The sequence below is a fragment of the Hydra viridissima genome, unplaced genomic scaffold (genome assembly GCF_058129835.1).
Source record: "Hydra viridissima isolate aposymbiotic clone 2 unplaced genomic scaffold, HvirCarnegie_v1 scaffold_14, whole genome shotgun sequence".
Lineage (NCBI taxonomy): Eukaryota > Metazoa > Cnidaria > Hydrozoa > Anthoathecata > Hydridae > Hydra > Hydra viridissima.
The window spans coordinates 1,621,561-1,639,750 of record NW_028324313.1 but is presented as its reverse complement, the minus strand read 5'-3'; the positions used below and the strand labels follow the sequence as shown (position 1 = coordinate 1,639,750).

Below are 18,190 nucleotides of genomic sequence, written 5' to 3'. Positions count from 1 at the left end.
TATATTATAAGTTTACCATCTTTTATTAATTTATCATCATTTAAGATTAACTTTAAGGATTCTCTACAACTCTTCGCTTAGTTGTAGAGAATCCTCTGGAATGGGAGGCTCTACAGGAAATTCCACTGTTTTCTCTAAAGGAAATTCCGTTTTTTTTGCATAATCTTTATATATTCAATGTTTAACCCTTCACCCACACAATTTTATACACTATTATTTGTGGATTTCCACCACTCTGAGCTACTCATTATAATGGTCCAATTATGCCTTTTTCAGGCGGCCTTTAACTTCAGATTTAATTAAACAAAAAGGTTTGTTGAGAATAAGGCTATATATAGCGCCTCCTCAAAATTCAGAAACATCTAATTGTCTCTCTAAGTAATAAGTACATAGCCAACCAAAGACAGTTGCTCATTCGTTCATTATGGTGATCTATGTAACCCTTAACTCTCCTTTCTGACCAGGCCATTATTAACTATGATATCAATCAAATGATAACATCATATGAATACTGCATGCAGGTGTATTCATGTAAAAATTATGAAAAGTTTTCGTAACTATGTCATTGCAAAAAATCGTTATCTCACATGCGCTATTAAATACCACCCCACCCACCCCCGTACATTTCACTTTCGTTGTCAACAGATCGTCGTTTAACGTCAAGAGAGAGTTTAATTAGGTTAAGTTTAAATAACGGATTTAAAAAAGACTTACTGGTTTTTAATTTACATCACAAAAGTCGGGCAGCTTATGCTTGTAGTGTCTAGTGGCATTCTAAAGTGTAAATTGAGGCTAAAAAATGTATGAAATGCATTATGATTGGCAAGGTTGAAGGAAAAGTTAGTTCTTATCAGAATCTCTAACCCAATTTATGTTATCTTTTGTCTTGACCAACACGCATTGCTATACTAGCTCATGTTCATATGGTTTTTACCTTTTTTTTAAATGATTTTACTTTGACCACTTCGCTAATCTTGGGGTAAGACAGCATGACTAATGCATTGAGAGAGAAAAAAAAAGCGAAAGATTCAAATGAGTAAGGTTATGTATAGTATTAAGTAAAAAAAGTGAAAAAGCCTAAATTCTAAGCTTAATTAAAAGTTTTGTATTAACTAATCATATAATTAGTAAAAACCTGGCACTTTGTTTTAAACTTAACTCAATTTAATTGTGTTATCCAAACTTTTTTTTCTATCTTTTTTTAAGATGGAAAACCCCTGAAAATTTTTTTTTGAGTAAATATCAATATTTTATAAATTTAACTTCATATACATAAAGTAAATAACAAAATTAACTGAAAAAAACAAAAAAAATTTTTTTTGGATAAAATGGTAGCTGTAGCAGGTGCCAAAAACACCAAAATATTGAAAGACCCCGGCCAATGTATCTAAAGATATACACAATTTTAACAAAATCTTTTTTGCATACTTATTCTAACAAGGTAGTTCTGTGATATGAACGAAGCAGATTTTTCATGATAATTTTTAATAGGCTAATATATTGGACCAAAGTACATGTAAAAAATTTGACCGAATTTTATGACTTTGTTGACCGAATTTTATGACTTTGTTGACCGATTTAAGGACTGGATTCAATTTTTAAAAAAATCTGTCACGTTTAAATCACAGAAGACAATCAAACAAATTCATACTTAAAATTTTAGCTTAACACCACTTTTAGTTATTTAGATATACTGGCCGGCGTCTTAAAAACTCTACATCTGAGAAAAACAGCTTTTAAAAATGCTGACATAAAAAATTTCAAAATAGTGTAAATAAATATCCAAATCTCTATATAATAAAAAAAGTTAAATCTTAAAATGCACCAGTTTGATATGGGCTTTGCTCTTTTTCAATAAATTTGTCATATCGACTCTTCTTTTTTACACGAACTACTTGTCTGTGTTTCTTTGCTCGTTCTGTGTTTTTATATATGGCTAAGTATAACCGCTTTTGATTAATTTTCCAACATCCTTCTAACAAATACTTTCCAGGTCTTAAATTCATTTTTCTAAAACTAAAACACTAGCTTGTCTACCAATGTTAAAATGGGCAACTGCATCAAAGTGCAACATCAATAACATTGGGCACATGGTCTGGAATAGAATTTAAAATAAGATCACTCTTCAAGTCTTTTAGTTCTTGAACAGCATCCATCATAGTGTCTTCAGCTGCAGATTTTACTGCATTAGTTAGTTTTATAACAATTTTATTATAATTATTAGCAGTCATTGGTTTAGGCATGTCCATTAATGAGACAAATCTTGAGAATCCAGAATAGCCTTGACCACATGATCTCATAGCATAAACAGCCCTGGTATTAATATCAAAAAAAATTTTTGTATATTCAATGTTGAGGTATAAAATTCTCTTGAATAATCACATACACAGCAGTTAACATAAAGACAAGACGCTAGACCAATTCTCTTGTTTTCATTTTCAGAAAGAAACAACTTAGATGACATACATTCTGGACATCTAAGGGTAGAAACTACAGAGTTTAGAGTTTCTAAATCTAAAAACAGGATCCAGTAATTATATTACTAGATAACTTTGGTCTTGATGACGAAATTTTTTTAAATTTTCTAGCAGAAGCACATATTTCATCAGAATTAACAAAGTTAAAATCAACTGGTTTCCCCATATTTACATTTACATCTTCAACACTTGTAGTAACATTTATGTTCATATCTACAATATTCGATTCCATATTTACATCCATATCAAAATTATTTATAACTAAGTTCTTTTTTACATTAATTATTTTTTTCCTTTTATTATTTGTAGCTTTTTGTTTAACTCTGCAAGCCTTAGCCATTATAGAAGATTTATGATATATTTATGAGCTTTCCAGTAACTGTTTTTATACTCAAGTTGTTTTGAACAATGGAAAATACAATTTACTTGATAAGATATATTTTTCATATAAAAAAATAGGACTATTGTTTAGTAAAATTGGACTATTTTTTAGTTGAGGCAAAAAAAATTGCCGTTGTTATGGCGGTTGTTAAGGAAGCTTAAAATACTGGGGTTCAATAAAATCTTTTTTAATGAAGATCTATAGCGAATTTTCAAAAATGGTTTTCAGATGGTGATTCTCTGATAAATTTTGCACAAAACAAGAAAATGATATTTTTTTTCAAAAATTTCATATTTCTGAGGGGTTTTCCACCTTAACTGCAATTTTCTTTTTTTCCCAAATCATTGATAACATTAAATAAAAACTTAGCCGTAAAAGTCAAGCTTAGCAGTAAAAGTGCATCAAATGCATTATCATTTCGGATTCAACTTTTTTAAACGAATTTCTAACATCTTATTATAATTGAGATGTTAGCATATGGAAGATAGATAATAATTGTTTATATCTATAAATCTATAAATTCTTAAAAATAGTTTTATTACTTTACAAAAAGCGTAGAATCATATAAACTGAAAATGCTTTAGAAATAATGGTTTCTTGTTTTATTTAGCAAGACTTATGGTAACAAAAATGGTAGGATTTCGTAAACAAACTGTCGAGATGACAATATGAATAGTTACCGATTCCTTGTGGTTTGATTCCTTTTGTTTTCCTTAAAAAATACGTTTAACTCTGAAATCCTTTAGATCTTTAGATCTAAAGGTTTTTAGAATTTTTATAGGATTTAGATCTTCATATCCAAAGATTTTTAGAAAAACGTTTTTTTTTGAGGAAAAAAATACGTTTTTCATAACAAAACATAATACGAAATTCATACGAAAACATAAATTTCATCAATAAATACGAATATATATATATATATATATATATATATATATATATATATATATATATATATATATATATATATATATATATATATATATATATATATATATATATATATATATATATTCATAATAGTAGTCATAATATAATATAATAGAGTCATAATATATCAATATATAGCATATGTTTTTTATAGCATGCAACTCTTACTATTTTATAGTTTTAGAATTTAAAAAAAAAACATGGTCTTTGCCATAGTCAAGGAAGGCGAGTATACAATGACTATATATGGGTTGGTAAGTAAAATACATACCTACCTACCTACCTACCTACCTACATACATACATACATACATACATACATACATACATACATACATACATACATACATACATACATACATACATACATACATACATTCATACATACATACATACATACATACATACATACATACATACATACATACATACATACATACATACATACATACATACATACATACATACATACATACATTCATTAATACATGCATACATACATACATACATACATACATACATACATACATACATACATACATACATACATACATACATACATACATACATTTTTTAACATTTTATAAAAAGTGTTTTAAATAACAGTTATTAAATTAAGAAAATATAGTTAGCGTTACACAAAGTAGTTATATTTTGGTTGTGTGCGCATCGCAATGTTTGTTTTTAAGGTTTTTTTACTTTAATTTTCAGGAATGAACGAAGCATTTCATGCTATAAAATGAAAATTTGACAAGATTTATTTTAAAGTACAGCTACTATGATAGAGTGATGCTAACTACATTTCCCAATTTGATAAACACTATTTAGAGGACTTTTTATAAAATATATAAAAAAGAAAAACAGTTTTGTCTTAATTTCCCCCATTTGACTACTTTTCATCAGCTTGATGGTACATATACACGTACATAAAAAAGATATATTTTCTCTAGATTAAACAACAAAAGTTTAACGATGCTATACATATTTTATCTCGGGAACTTGAAAAACATCCAAAGGTTTGAAGTTTTTAAATTGGCAATCTTGTTAAAAATGTTTTTAATACATGTATCTGTCTGTTAGTGAATTCTGATTGTTCAAAGTTATTGTGAATTAGATATATATTTATCTTGTTGCAAGTATATTATTGTTTATTTTTGACAATTATAAAGCGTTATGTAGCTTTAAGACATCTGTTTTTTTACCATCTCTTTTAGTTAAGTTGCTGTGTTTTTATGACAATAAAAGTTAAAAAAAACTGTTATTTTTCCTTTGAAATACATGGTCAGGAATATCTTAAATAAGAAAGGGGAGGAGGCAAAAGCTTTTCTTATACCTCTTGTCAGAGAAACACATCTTAGTTTGATTTTGATTTTTAGAATTTGCAATTATTGATAACAAAGCTTATAACAAGGATTTATTGGGTACAAAAAGACAATCAGAAAAAATTGAAAGAAAATTCTATTAATAATAAAGAAAAAAATAAAAAATGTATAAAATGTAAATACAATACTCAAAAACTTACAGCGCTTTAGAAAGTTTTTTGGATTTTTAACAAAAAACATAATTTTTAGCAAAAACATGTAGTGAGGTGGGGGTGAGGGGATGCCCTTGGGAACTGTTGACTGTTGTGGTGTTGCATGAGTATTTGAGATTTTTTTTTTAGTCTCGTCCAGCTCTTTCTCTTCTTGGTTACTGTTATTATCAAATTCAAGATTTCCATAATGCTTCTGAATGGTAATTGTGTTATTATTTATCTATCACTTTCTCTAAAATTCCTTAAAGATTTACTTAACTATTGTTAAAAGTTTAATAAGAAGTTGTTCTAATAAATTTTATCTATGATATTATATAAAGTATTTATAGAAAATTCTAAAAAATTTATAGGTATCTAAACTCTTTATGTTAGTTTTGTTTCATTTTTAGCTATTCTGAATTATCAAAATCTTTTCCTGATGTAGATGAGTATAAATTATTTTATTCACAGGTGAAGTTTACAAAAAAACTGTTATTTTTTATTTTTTTATTGTAATTTTATGTCCTTTGTACCTCATTTTCTTCATATGCTGTTTGGAAACATTTCAATTTAATACTTTTTTAAAACATTTTTTTAGTCGTTGTATAAAGCATTTGCTTTTCAAGATGCTATGAAAGCTACATATCAAGTTGAAAATCCAAATCTTGCAACAAATGTAAGATGTTAAAGCTTGTTTTGTTTTTTGAGCAAGTTTAAAAAAAAAATACTATTTAAATTTTTTATTTTCCACATGGAAAAATTAAAGGAGAAATTATCATAGTTTAAGTCATAACAGCAGAAATGTATGGTTTATGGAAAATAAAAAACTATAAATGTTTTAATAATCAGACATAAATATCAGATTAGATTTAGCCTGGAGCTTTGTGAAATCTGAAAAATTAGGACAGATCTGAGAGAATCTAAGAACATGAAATATTCTAACAAAGTGCTACAGTTAATCAAGGATATTTTGTGTTTGAAAAAATTTTACTGATTAACTGGAAGAGACATTTGATAATGTTTTATATACTTGATATAAAAGTTGCCAATTTTTATGATATTAAAGTAGTCAATACTTTTAAAAATCATTTTGTCTAATGACAAAAGAATGTTTGAATTGGCTCAGTTTGTTAATAATGTGCAAACAAGTTTTATCTGGTGGATTTAACAAAGGTTTTTTTGTGATTGCTATTTGGCTAGTTTATCCAAAATTTATTTGTTATACTAATCAAATGAGTTTGTTTTCTTCGATTTTTTTATAGGTTAAAAAAAATCTCTTATTAACTAGATAAAAATAATAATAACTAGAATAACAACTATAAATTACTTTAAAAATAAAACCAAATGCATAAACATTATAGTCAAAGTTTTAAAAAATTCAATAAAATTTATAATTCAAAAAATGTTAAAACTATTAACAATAAAATTATTTAAGATAAAATATATAGCAAATATATTGTGTGTCCCAACACTTAATAAGAACATTCTTAAAAATCAACTCTTTCCGGTATTAATAATGCTTTAAGTAACAATTGAAGACATAAGTGGATGAAAGTGTTATGTTACACCAATATGGAACTGAGATATCAGGAGTTAAAGTTTTGAACACATATTGTTCTAGATGTTTTTATATAGCAAAGATATGTTAATATTTATGGAGGGATATAGTAACCAAACACTTAAGATTGTGTATGTAATATTTAATTTCATGAAAAAAATGTGTTGGACATGTTTTTGAATTTTGTATTTTTGCGACATAACGCCTTCATCCACTTATGTCTTCAATTGATAACATTTCATCTATCAGGTAAAGTTTATTTTTAACATATTGGTCTTAGGTTTTAAAGCTGCAAGCAGCAATTAAATACACCGAAGATGATGTTCAAGGTGCTAAGGTATAAAAAAACTAGATTTTCAACCAAGTGATTTTAGATAATTGGTATTTCATAGAAAGAATTTAGTCTTCATATTTTATCATTTTTTTTTTTCTCCTTCATTCAGAGTTTGGTTGATCAAATTCCTTCAGAAGATCCTGACACTGAAGTTAATCATGGTTGTATACTTTATAAGGTTATTAGTAGTTTTTATTAATATTTAAAAATTATCTAAAAAACATTTATAAGAACATCTTCTGGTGGATGTATGAAGTTGTTTATTATTGTTCATTGTTGTGGGCCATTAACTTGCAATATGGCTAGAGAGATCTTTAACTATGCTGCATCCAGGTTGTTTAGCATCCTTTTACAACAACATATTGTATTGTTATGAATTTGAAAAAAAATATTTTGAAAGTTCTACAGTTTAAATGTTAAGTATGACTAAGATATAGTTGTTGAATATGGCTGCCATACCACCTAAAACCTAAAAAATAAAAGATTTTTTAATGTATATTGTTTTCAATTATTTTTCCATTCAAAATCCAATGAAAATGAATAATTGTTATTTAAATCTATAGGAAGAAAGGTATAAAGAAGCTTGTCATAAGTTTACTACTGCTATGAATATTCTAGGCTACCGTGCAGGTGCTAATTATGTGCTTTCTGTTACTTACTATATTTTTTTAACATTCTGTTGTAATATTGTTTTGTTCTAAAGTCTAAACAGTTCTGAAATTTGAATTTATATTTATTAGGCAAAACTTCATCTTTCCGAGTTCTGATTTTTCTGTTTGATTTAATATGTTTAACAAGTATTTGTGATGCTTTTAAACAATTTTTATTTTTGAATTGCATATTGTTTATCTGGGGAAAGTTACAGTAAACAAAGCTCACATCATTTTTCGCATTAATCTTTAAGATTTCTAAAGTTAGTATTAGTTTAAAAGTAAGTTTAAATTTAATATGTCCTTTGAATTTTAGATTTATCATACAATATTGCGTTATGTCATTACAAGCAAAAGCACTTTGCACCAGCTTTGAAACATATTGCTGACATCATTGAGCGAGGAATCAAAGAGCATCCAGGTATGAAATCAATCTTTTGGTGATGGCAGGTTAAGAAGGAATATTAGTTTTGGTCTCATGGACATTAATAATATTTGCTACATACTTTATAAATAAATATTTTAAAATAAGTTATTCTACTGACATTCACCTAAAAGAATTGTTGAAAATGTCTAAAGTGCAAAGCTTTTTCTTATTCTCTATTTTGGGTTTTAACAATTATTTTTTAATTATTTTAACTTTTAAAATTTATTTAACAATTGATATTTAATTGTTAACTAAACATCTCCTAAGTTTGTTTTAAGAGATAAAAAAAAATGTTTTTCTTACAGTATAAAAGTATATAATATAAAAATAAATATAAAAATGTATAAAAGTAAGATTTTAAATATAGTTTGTAATCATTTGTCATGTTTTTAATTCTTGAAAGACTCTATTTAATAAATATAGTTTGTAATAATTTTTTATTTAATAATTTCTTGTGATTTTATAACAATTATTAACTTTAAACTTTTGGTTAATTTTTTTGTGTGGTATAGGAACTAATAATTATTAAATTTCTTTTTAAATAAAAGGTTAATGCAAAGCATTACTTAAGATTATTATTATTTTCATAATGAGTTTTTTTAAAAAAAAAAAATTCTAAAATGCAGTTTTTTTGCTTAGAACTCAGTGTTGGAATGATGACAGAAGGAATTGAAGTAAGAAGTGTTGGCAATACAAAGGTTTGAATAATATACCTTTTTAAAACTATTTACTCACTTATACAATTAGTTTTATTTTACTTTATTTGACATATCTAGCCAATTTTTTGCCCTAAAAATGTCTAAACTAAATATTGCTAATTTATTTGTTTTATTTTTATTTCAATATTGCTTTACTGCAATTTTAAAAGGGTATTATGCTCATGTTATCTGTTTGAAGTAGCCAGTTTATGTGTGCATGAAAGAGATACCTTGTTTATTTGTTTTTAAATACAGAATCTTTGTCATTGAACTTGTAATCATTACAATAGTAAGAGGATGACAGTAACAACTGTAAGATTCTGATTACATTGAATAATGTAATCAGAATCTTATAGTTGTTACTGTCATCCTCTTACTACTTTGATTGTTACAGATGTTATTGGTTTATGCCAACCATCATTTTTCAGCTTGTTTTTTTTTTAAAGTATTTCATTATAATTATTAAACATTTTCAGAAATGTTTAGTAATTATAATGAAATACTTAAACTTAAAAAAAAAAAGTAGTTGAGTTTTTATATGGTTCTCTAATTTTTTTAATGTAGATTTTACATGACACGGCTCTTATTGAAGCTTTTAACTTAAAAGCTGCAGTTGAATACCAGCTGAAAAATTGTAAGAAACATTTTAGAAATACTGGTTTTTCTGTTTTATGTAAAAGGAGAAAATTGTGATTTGGAAGTGAAGGTGGAGGTGAAAATGAATTATAGTTGTAAATAACTGAGGCTAAAAATTAGTGAACAATGATTCTAAATAAAAGTTTTTATAAAATTACAGATAGTGCTGCAAAAGAGGCTCTCACTGACATGCCGCCACGTTCAGATACAGAACTTGATCCAGTGTCGTTGCACAATCAAGCTTTGATGAACATTGAAGAAAAGCCTACTGAGGTTTTTTTTGTTTTTATTTAAGAATATTACAACTTTGATGCAACATTTATCTAGAATACAAGTATGCATTTAATTATATATAAAACTACATTTATGAATTTATAAATTATTTTATAGGGTTTTGAAAAGCTCCAGTTTTTACTTCAACAAAATCCTTTCCCACCAGGTGATTTTATTTATTCTTTCCAATTAGCATTTTAGTTATAAAATTAACTGTCTGTAAATTGACTTATCTGCTAGTTTAACCAAAATTACTTAGCACATAAATAATGAATAAATTTATTGTGGCAAATTTACTGTGAATATACTGTGGTGAAGCATTTAAAGAAAGTAATTATTGATATTGTTTAAGCATTGGACAGTTATTTTACAAGTATTATTTTAAAAATATTATTAAAAGAATTAAGAAGTTGTAGACACAGACAATTATTTTACAAATTGTCCAATGCTTAAATAGCACCAATAAAATTTTATTGGTATTACTTAAGCATTGGACAATTGGAGTTTTTGCTCGAGTTTAAAGTGAAAAATCTGACTTTCCAAAGCATAGTTTACTCAAACCAAGTTTTTACCACCCAAATGGAATACTGTGCATTGCTGTTGATTGCTCTGCATGTTCGCACTTGATAATACTGTGTTTACATTATTTCTCAGATTTGTTTTCTTGTTGTTTTTCAATCAAAACTTTTTTTTTAAAATTTCAGTTTATTCTTATCAATATCATTTTTATTTCAGCAACTTTTATAATATCATTTATATTTACAACTTTTATAATATCATTTATATTTACAACTTTTATAATATCATTTATATTTACAACTTTTATAATATCATTTATATTTACAACTTTTATAATATCATTTTTATTTCAGCAACTTTTGGCAATCTTTTACTTTTGTATTGCAAATACCAAGTAAACATTTTTTGTTCTTATTTTACTCTCTCTTTTTTTTTTTTTTTTTTACAAACTTGTGCATCATACTATAAGTTAGTTTCAGTAAAATACTCTTTTTATTTCAGTAAAGTACTCTTTTTTTTTACATACTTGCGTATCATACTTTAAGTTAGTTTCAATAAAATGTTTTTTGTTGTTTTATTGTTAGGTTGTTTATCATGTTTTGTTTTTTTTTAACTGTGTTTTACAAAATTTTGATAATTTGATTTGTTGTTTCTAGTACTACGATTTGGCTGCAGATGTTCTTGCTGAAAACTCCCATCTCACTTACAAGTATATGCAACCTGTGAGTAAAACAGCCGTCCTTTTTTTTTTTTTTTACATTTTGTTGTTAGAAATGACACTCACTAAGAGAATATTTTTATTTGGGTAATCCTATGAGTGTCTGAACCTTATATCTTTACATTTAAAACTAATTCCTTTATATTGTTACCAACTATAACCTAATTTAAGAGAGAGCTCAATGTCATTGAAGCTTTGAATGGTAAGTTATGAAGTTGACCATTCTATTCTTAAGTTTAGATAATGGCTAAATTAAAATTTCTTTTTTTTACAAAATGTTTTTGCTAGAGTTTCTTTTGATAATTAGCCTGGTCAAGCTGAAATCCAGACTATTTAATAAACTATCTGTACATGGGGGAAAAGAAAATATGATCGAAGCATGTGTTTTGATACAACTAATTCTAATATGAATGATGCAGGAGTCTGCATCATTCTAGAGCACCAAGGGCCATTTTTCTTTGTTTCTCTGTTTAAAGTTTTTCTGACAATCTGAAGATTAGAAAATCTCACAATTTTTTTATTCTGTTTTAGTTAAGAAATTAAATTAATGTTAAAATATAATTTTGATTTTTTAATTCAATTTTAACTTTTTGAAATTATTCTTTCTTAAAGTATTTGTTTGATTTCTTGGATGCCATTATAACTCAACAAAGTTCTCCTGAGGAGGTATTTCTTTTTAGCACTGATATACTGTATTTATCTTTTTTTTTTGAAAAGCAAAGCTAACAACACTGCCATTACAGTATGTTTTAGCTAAATGCATTTTTGAAATTCTCCTTGTACTCTATACTTTCAGGCATTTCGAAAGTTTGATGAAATTGCAGTTCAGCATACTGATACTTTAAGAAAGTTGACAAAACAGGTTCTATATAAATATCTGTTTGGTTTTTTTTTTGGTTTGTTTTTTTGCTCTAACTTACAAGTTAGTGAAAGGATTATTGTACAATATTTGATTTTTAACTTAACATTTACTGGTTAGGTGCAAGAATCACGTCAAAATCACAATGATGAAGCTGTTAAAAAAGCTGTTAATGATTATGATGAAGCATTGGAGAGGTTGATAGCAGTTTAGTGTTTAACAGTACCACTAAAGAATATAAAAATATCTGTTTATAAAAATATATTTTGTTTTAGATACATTCCTGTGCTGATGGCACAAGCAAAAATATATTGGGATAGAGAAAATTACCAGGCTGTAGAAAAGGTTGTTAAATTATACTTTAAAAAAAAGTCAACTTTTGTCAGTAAAGGCATGATTTTTGTTATTTTACTCTAGATCTTTCGTAAATCAGTTGAGTTCTGCAATGAGCATGAAGTTTGGAAATTAAATGTTGCACATGTTCTGTTTATGCAGGTTTATTCTTTTGATTAAAAACAATCTTTAAGTAAAATAATTGATTATAAGTTAAAATTCTATTGAAATTTATTGTCAAAGATTATTTAAAAGAGTACTTTGAGTTTGTTAATTTTGAAAGCTAATTTTGGTATTAATCATAAGTGGTTGAAAAAGAGATGTTTCATCAACATGTCTTCAATTGTAAATATGGTTACATTTATTTGTCCAATTTTTATCAATCAACATAATTGACATTTTAATCAAAGAAAACTTTGCTATAGAGGGTGAGTTTTTCAATGGGAGAAACTGTGCACAACAATTTTTGTCCCTTAATCCATGTGACATGTTAAATATAGAAATTGTTCTTCTTTTTGAGATTTGCTTCAGTTTTTTAAGGCATTTTTAATCAACATTATTTTCCTCATCAAATATGTTTTTGGTTAAATTCAAAAATGAATTGGCTTTTTGTTTAGGATTTTATTTTGTCTAGGAGAATAAATACAAAGAAGCGATTGGGTTTTATGAGCCTGTTGTTAAGAAACATTATGAAAATGTATGATGAGCTTTTATTGTTTTTTTCTTACATTTCTTATTTGAAGTAGACAGCAACTCAAAGTTTATAAATTCTTTCTATATATGAATAAGTTATTTTTATATTTCATATTTTGGTTTTTAACTTTTCTTGTAGCTTTTAAATGTCAGTGCCATTGTTCTTGCCAATCTATGTGTTTCATATATCATGACAAGTGCCAATGATGAGGTTAACTCTTGATTTGCTTTTTTATTGTGAAATATCTACAATTTTGTTTGCTTTCAAGCCAAATTCTTTAGTCTATACTTAACACTCTGCCTTAAAATAGTTTTTTTCTTAGGCTGAAGAAATGATGCGAAAGATTGAGAAAGAGGAGGTTTATTTTATTTTATTTTTTTTTACATAGTTTATTAGCTATATTTGTTATCTCTTTACCTATTTATTTTATGCTCAAATTTTAAATTAGTATGGTTAAGCTATATATATACTATAGTTTGTTATGTTATGTATGTATACATGTGTGTTTGTCTATTAAACTTTTACATTTGATTTCTTGCTTACCAACCCATACATACATACATACATACATACATACATACATACATACATACATACATACATACATACATACATACATACATACATACATACATACATACATACATACATACATACATACATACATACATACATACATACATACATACATACATACATACATACATACATACATACAAACATGCATGCATGCATACATACATACATACATACATACATACATACATACATACATACATACATACATACATACATACATACATACATACATACATACATACATACATACATACATACATACATACATACATATATATATACATACATACATACATACATACATACATACATACATACATACATACATACATACATATATACATACATACATGGACAAAAACATGTTTTGGTAATGTTAAGCAAACACAGTTTATTGGAAACTATTCATACTGTCACCATGACAGTTTGTTTACAAAGTATAATTTTTGTTACCATAATTCTTGCTAAGTAAAACAAGAAACCGTGACTTTCATTTTATAAGATTCTGTGCTTTTTGTAAAATAATAAAACTGTTTTAAAAAATTTATAGATTTATAAATTTAAGTAATTTTTATCTATCTTCCATATGCTAACATCATGTAACACTGTAGGTTTCTTGTTTACTTAAAAATCTGCAGACAATGTGAAGAGTGTTTAAAAATATAATGAAAAATAAAAAACCTTTAATCAAGTCAAACAGTCCACTTTTTACACCTAAAGTTTTTTTTGAAAAAAGTCAGGCAAAATCTATTCTGAAGTTCATAGAGTAGAATTATAATATGTAACTAAGCATAACTATCATTAATTTTATTTGCAAAGCCAGATTAAGTAATATAAAGTTAGTGATTTTTTGGTAACAAGCGATAAGAATCTGTTGATTTTTGCAAATATGATGTAGAATTCTACTAAAATGATTCTTATCTTCGTATGCAAGGTTTATATCAAGTTCACCACCATATTTTTTTGTCTTATGTTTTTTTTTTGTTTTTTTTTTGAGCACATCTAAACTCTTTATAGATCTGTCATGAAAAATCACCTAAAAGTAGTATTATTTTTGCCGCTTTTTAACTTTATGGTTATCAAGAATTCTTTAACAGCTAAAAAGTTTCATCTTATATTTGAAATCGAATTACTAATATCTTTTATTCATGATTTCAACGACCTTGAAAACATTCGCTAATCATTTTCTGAGGATTATATTCATTTTTCTGAGGATTATGTTTAATACCTAGTGCACTTCAACAATTGCTTATAGTGATCTGAAATGTTTTTTTTAGGAAAATGTTTCTTATGATGATCCTGATAAAAAAATCTATCACTTGTGTATTGTAAATTTGGTTATAGGGTAAGTAATTTAGTTCAAAGGAAGTCTGCATTTTCGGATTTTAAATTCTATACTACTTATGATATACTTTGCAGTTTATCTAGCATGCAAATTTCCTCTTTATATATTATATTTATATAGGCTGCATTAACTTTCTAATCAATTTCTTAGTGATGATATTTTGTTCTTATTGTTTATAAGATTTTCTATGCGTAATCTCTAGAACACGCAAGAGATATACTCTTTTTTATAAGGTTATACTTTCTTATGTCTCTCATCTAGAACACTTTACTGTTCGAAAGGCAACTATGAGTTTGGTGTGTCAAGAATAATTAAAAGTCTGGAGCCTTACAGCAAAAAGGTTAACTTGGAAAAATATTTTGCAAAAAGTCATTCTCAGCTTAAATTGTTAGAATTTCTCACACCAAAAAAGAAACTCAGTTTAAATCATCTTGTAGAATGGAATTTTTAACTAAGAAATAAATGTTCTCACCATTTTTGTAAAAGAAAAGAATTTTTTTTTGGTGTTAATATTTATTATCAAATCTTCTCGTAAATAGCTTGGCTCTAACACGTGGGTTTTCTTTTGTTTTTTATATATATAGCTTGGTACCGACACGTGGTATTACGCCAAAAGATGTTTTTTGTCGCTGATTGAGAATATGGTGAGTATAAATCTATCATTCCAGGTTCAGGGCCATTAGAGCTGGGGGAGGGGAGGTCAAATTTAGTAAACCCTTTGCAACGGTAAAGTTTTAAGAAAAAATGTAGCTTCTCGTACACTGCTGTTACATTTAAAGATCCTTTTTTTGTTATAAATATTTGCATACTTAACATATTTACATGCTTAGCTAAAAGTAAACAGCAAAGCCCCTAGTGTATTCATCAAGTAAAAGTTGTTTTTTGTTTTTGAGGCAAAACAAATGATTATGTTACGTGACAGTATAAAGCAAGATATATTGCAATTTCTTGAGCACTGTGAAAGTAAGTAAATTTTTCATTTTCTAATTAAAATTTGTGAATTTAAGAAAACTAAGTTAGTCTATTCATAATAACTGTGAACAGTGTTTACAGTTGTCGGTCCGAATGCAAAAAATCGGACTTGAACTTTTTTCAAGACACTGACCTGTTGTTTTTTTTTTTTTTTTGACGGTTTTTTTTACTGTTCTAAAAAACAAGTCTGAATTGTTTTCAAGACAGGTCCGATACCCATATTGAAAACGAACTTTAAATTGAAATATGGATTAGAATTTCTTATTCAATTTTTGCATTTACGTTTTTAAAAAAAGCTTGTTTTATGGGAAATGTTTAATACTGCAAAATTTCCGTTACAGCTTACGGCCGTGATGTACCAACTGTTATTGAGCAACCGCTTGAGCAAGAACCTAAGCATGTAGGGAAAAATACAGTTACTTACGAAGCGAGATTGCTGAAACACCTTTTCTTACAGCTTACTTAGACTCTCGATCGAAATAATCTTTTAAAAAAATAGCAATTGATAAGTTATTGGAAAATAAATTGAAATTACGAGATTAGATTCACCCCAAAATCTATGTAAGGAACTCTGCACATTACTTTCTGTCTCTAATTCGAATAAAATGAATGTAATAAAGAGATAAGTATTGTTTATTACAGTTCCTAGGTTTCTAAGAATTAGAAGATCGGAATGTGCTAGAAACAATCTAACGAAAAATTTGAAAATATTGTAAATATTTATACTTTTTAAATTCCTGCAAATAAAGATTTTTAATTTTTTTTTTAAAAAAAGATCCTATTTGTAATTATATTGAACAACTCCGAAAAAATTACTTTTAGTGAATGTTTCCTATTTTTCATTTTTCTATTTTTTTTATTGAGCAAAAAAGAATTTTAATTTACGGAGCGTTTTGTAGCACATTGAGCTTCACTCCAAAAGTTATTAATAGTTAAGAGTACAACGATCAATACTTAAGTCATTATTTGGAGTCTTGCAAGGATCAGCTTTGTTTTTATATATATATATATATATATATATATATATATATATATATATATATATATATATATATATATATATATATATCTGTGTGTGTGTGCTCTGCGCGTGTAATCAGAAAATGCTGAATTTCATGATAAAATCCTGACTTATCGAAAAGTGTCCATAAAAATTAACCCCTGTATGTATGTATGTATGTATGTATTATATGTATGTGTGTATATCTGTTAGGGTGTTATGTATAGGTTGTTTTTTTTTTCAGAAAATGTTGTTTGTATATTTTTCAAATGTTTACTTCGGTACTGCAAATGAAGTGATATTGTGTATTATTTGTATTAGAGCTTGACCAGAGATTAAGAACTCGGTTTTTTCTGTGCTCTTTTTCATAAAATTTGCTTGTAAATGAGTTTGAAATCTAATAAAATTTTTTTTGAAAATCAAAGAATTTAGAGCTTTGCAGAATGGCATTATTGAAATAGGAAATCTCTTTGACAAAACGACTTCATTTTTTTCATTTAAATATTGCATGTAATATGGCGTGTATAGCGCAAAATGGTCACATAGCAGTTTTGTTTTGTTATACTAATTAACGTCATCTTTAAAAAATCCGTGTTCCGGTTGGTTTTCATCTTGACAGGGTAATTCTTTTTCAACTATAACTGAATGTTAAAATTCTTTAATTTTAGCATTTTATTATAGGTGGAAAAGGGGTTTTATGACGCTTGATAGTTGTATTAGCACATTATTTGGGGAATATGTTCCACTAACGTGAGTGACTTAAATAGTTTTAACAAAAAAATATCACCCAAAGTGGAAGGATTATGAGCCTAGCTAACTCAACTATGGTACTTCGATCACTTTTTATTTTCAAATTCAGCTGGAGTGACATGCTTTCAAGAAATCGGACTTATTTTCTTATGGCGTCTATATTACGCTAAGTTTCCTTTTAGCGTGTGTTCGATATCCTGATGAAAAAATTCTACACCCGATACAATTATCAAAATGATTTTCAATTTATATATTATATAATTATTTATGCATACTTATACTTTTAACGATAATACTTGCTAAAGTCTCTTACAAAAAGGTTTTTTTATGCATTGTACTTACAAGAAATTTCATTTGATAATATCGTTAAAGTCCTCGCTTAAGTGTCAATTTTCTTAAATCTAATGAGATGACAAAATCTAATTCGGAAACGGCGCTCCATAACCGTGTCTTCGCGAATTATCGAGATGTTAAATGTAAATGGCGGTGAAATGACGGAGCGTTGTGGAACATTTGGCTAATTCATGTTTTGACTATATTTTTG

At 26.8% G+C, this 18,190-nt stretch overlaps 1 protein-coding gene and 1 pseudogene across 3 annotated transcripts; one reads left to right on the top strand and one right to left on the bottom strand.

The window, feature by feature from the left end:
- Positions 1-1,213: 1,213 nt before the first annotated feature.
- LOC149878732 (uncharacterized) lies at positions 1,214-2,941 on the bottom strand (annotated as a pseudogene).
- Positions 2,942-3,467: 526 nt separating this feature from the next.
- Positions 3,468-16,722, top strand: LOC149878731 (intraflagellar transport protein 70A-like). Of its 3 annotated transcripts, XM_090071718.1 has the most exons (29): positions 3,468-3,551; positions 3,968-4,043; positions 4,739-4,804; positions 5,452-5,522; positions 5,712-5,772; positions 5,900-5,977; positions 7,140-7,196; positions 7,303-7,371; positions 7,757-7,823; positions 8,160-8,264; positions 8,910-8,968; positions 9,533-9,602; positions 9,765-9,877; positions 9,995-10,043; positions 10,750-10,790; positions 11,053-11,118; positions 11,727-11,780; positions 11,911-11,976; positions 12,094-12,170; positions 12,249-12,318; positions 12,391-12,468; positions 12,944-13,003; positions 13,139-13,210; positions 13,323-13,358; positions 14,857-14,924; positions 15,186-15,264; positions 15,509-15,568; positions 15,818-15,887; positions 16,238-16,722. In XM_090071718.1, exons 2-29 carry the CDS (start codon positions 3,990-3,992, stop codon positions 16,360-16,362), a joined length of 1,941 nt encoding a protein of 646 aa, XP_089927844.1. In that variant the 5' UTR covers positions 3,468-3,551; positions 3,968-3,989; the 3' UTR covers positions 16,363-16,722. The 3 variants fall into 3 exon arrangements, with proteins under 3 accessions (XP_089927844.1, XP_089927843.1, XP_089927842.1); XM_090071717.1 differs by lacking the exon at positions 3,468-3,551 and having other exon boundaries at positions 3,961-4,043; XM_090071716.1 differs by lacking the exon at positions 3,468-3,551 and having other exon boundaries at positions 3,961-4,043; positions 12,941-13,003.
- The last annotated feature ends 1,468 nt before the right edge of the window (positions 16,723-18,190 follow it).

Excerpts from the sequence above, each read along its gene's own strand:
- LOC149878731 (XM_090071716.1), top strand. The coding sequence starts at position 3,990 with ATGGTCTTTGCCATAGTCAAGGAAGGCGAGTATACAATGACTATATAT. Across the intron at positions 10,044-10,749 it reads ACAAAATCCTTTCCCACCAG|CAACTTTTGGCAATCTTTTA; the intron begins GTGATTTTATTT and ends TTTTTATTTCAG. Across the intron at positions 11,119-11,726 it reads CTTACAAGTATATGCAACCT|TATTTGTTTGATTTCTTGGA; the intron begins GTGAGTAAAACA and ends TCTTTCTTAAAG.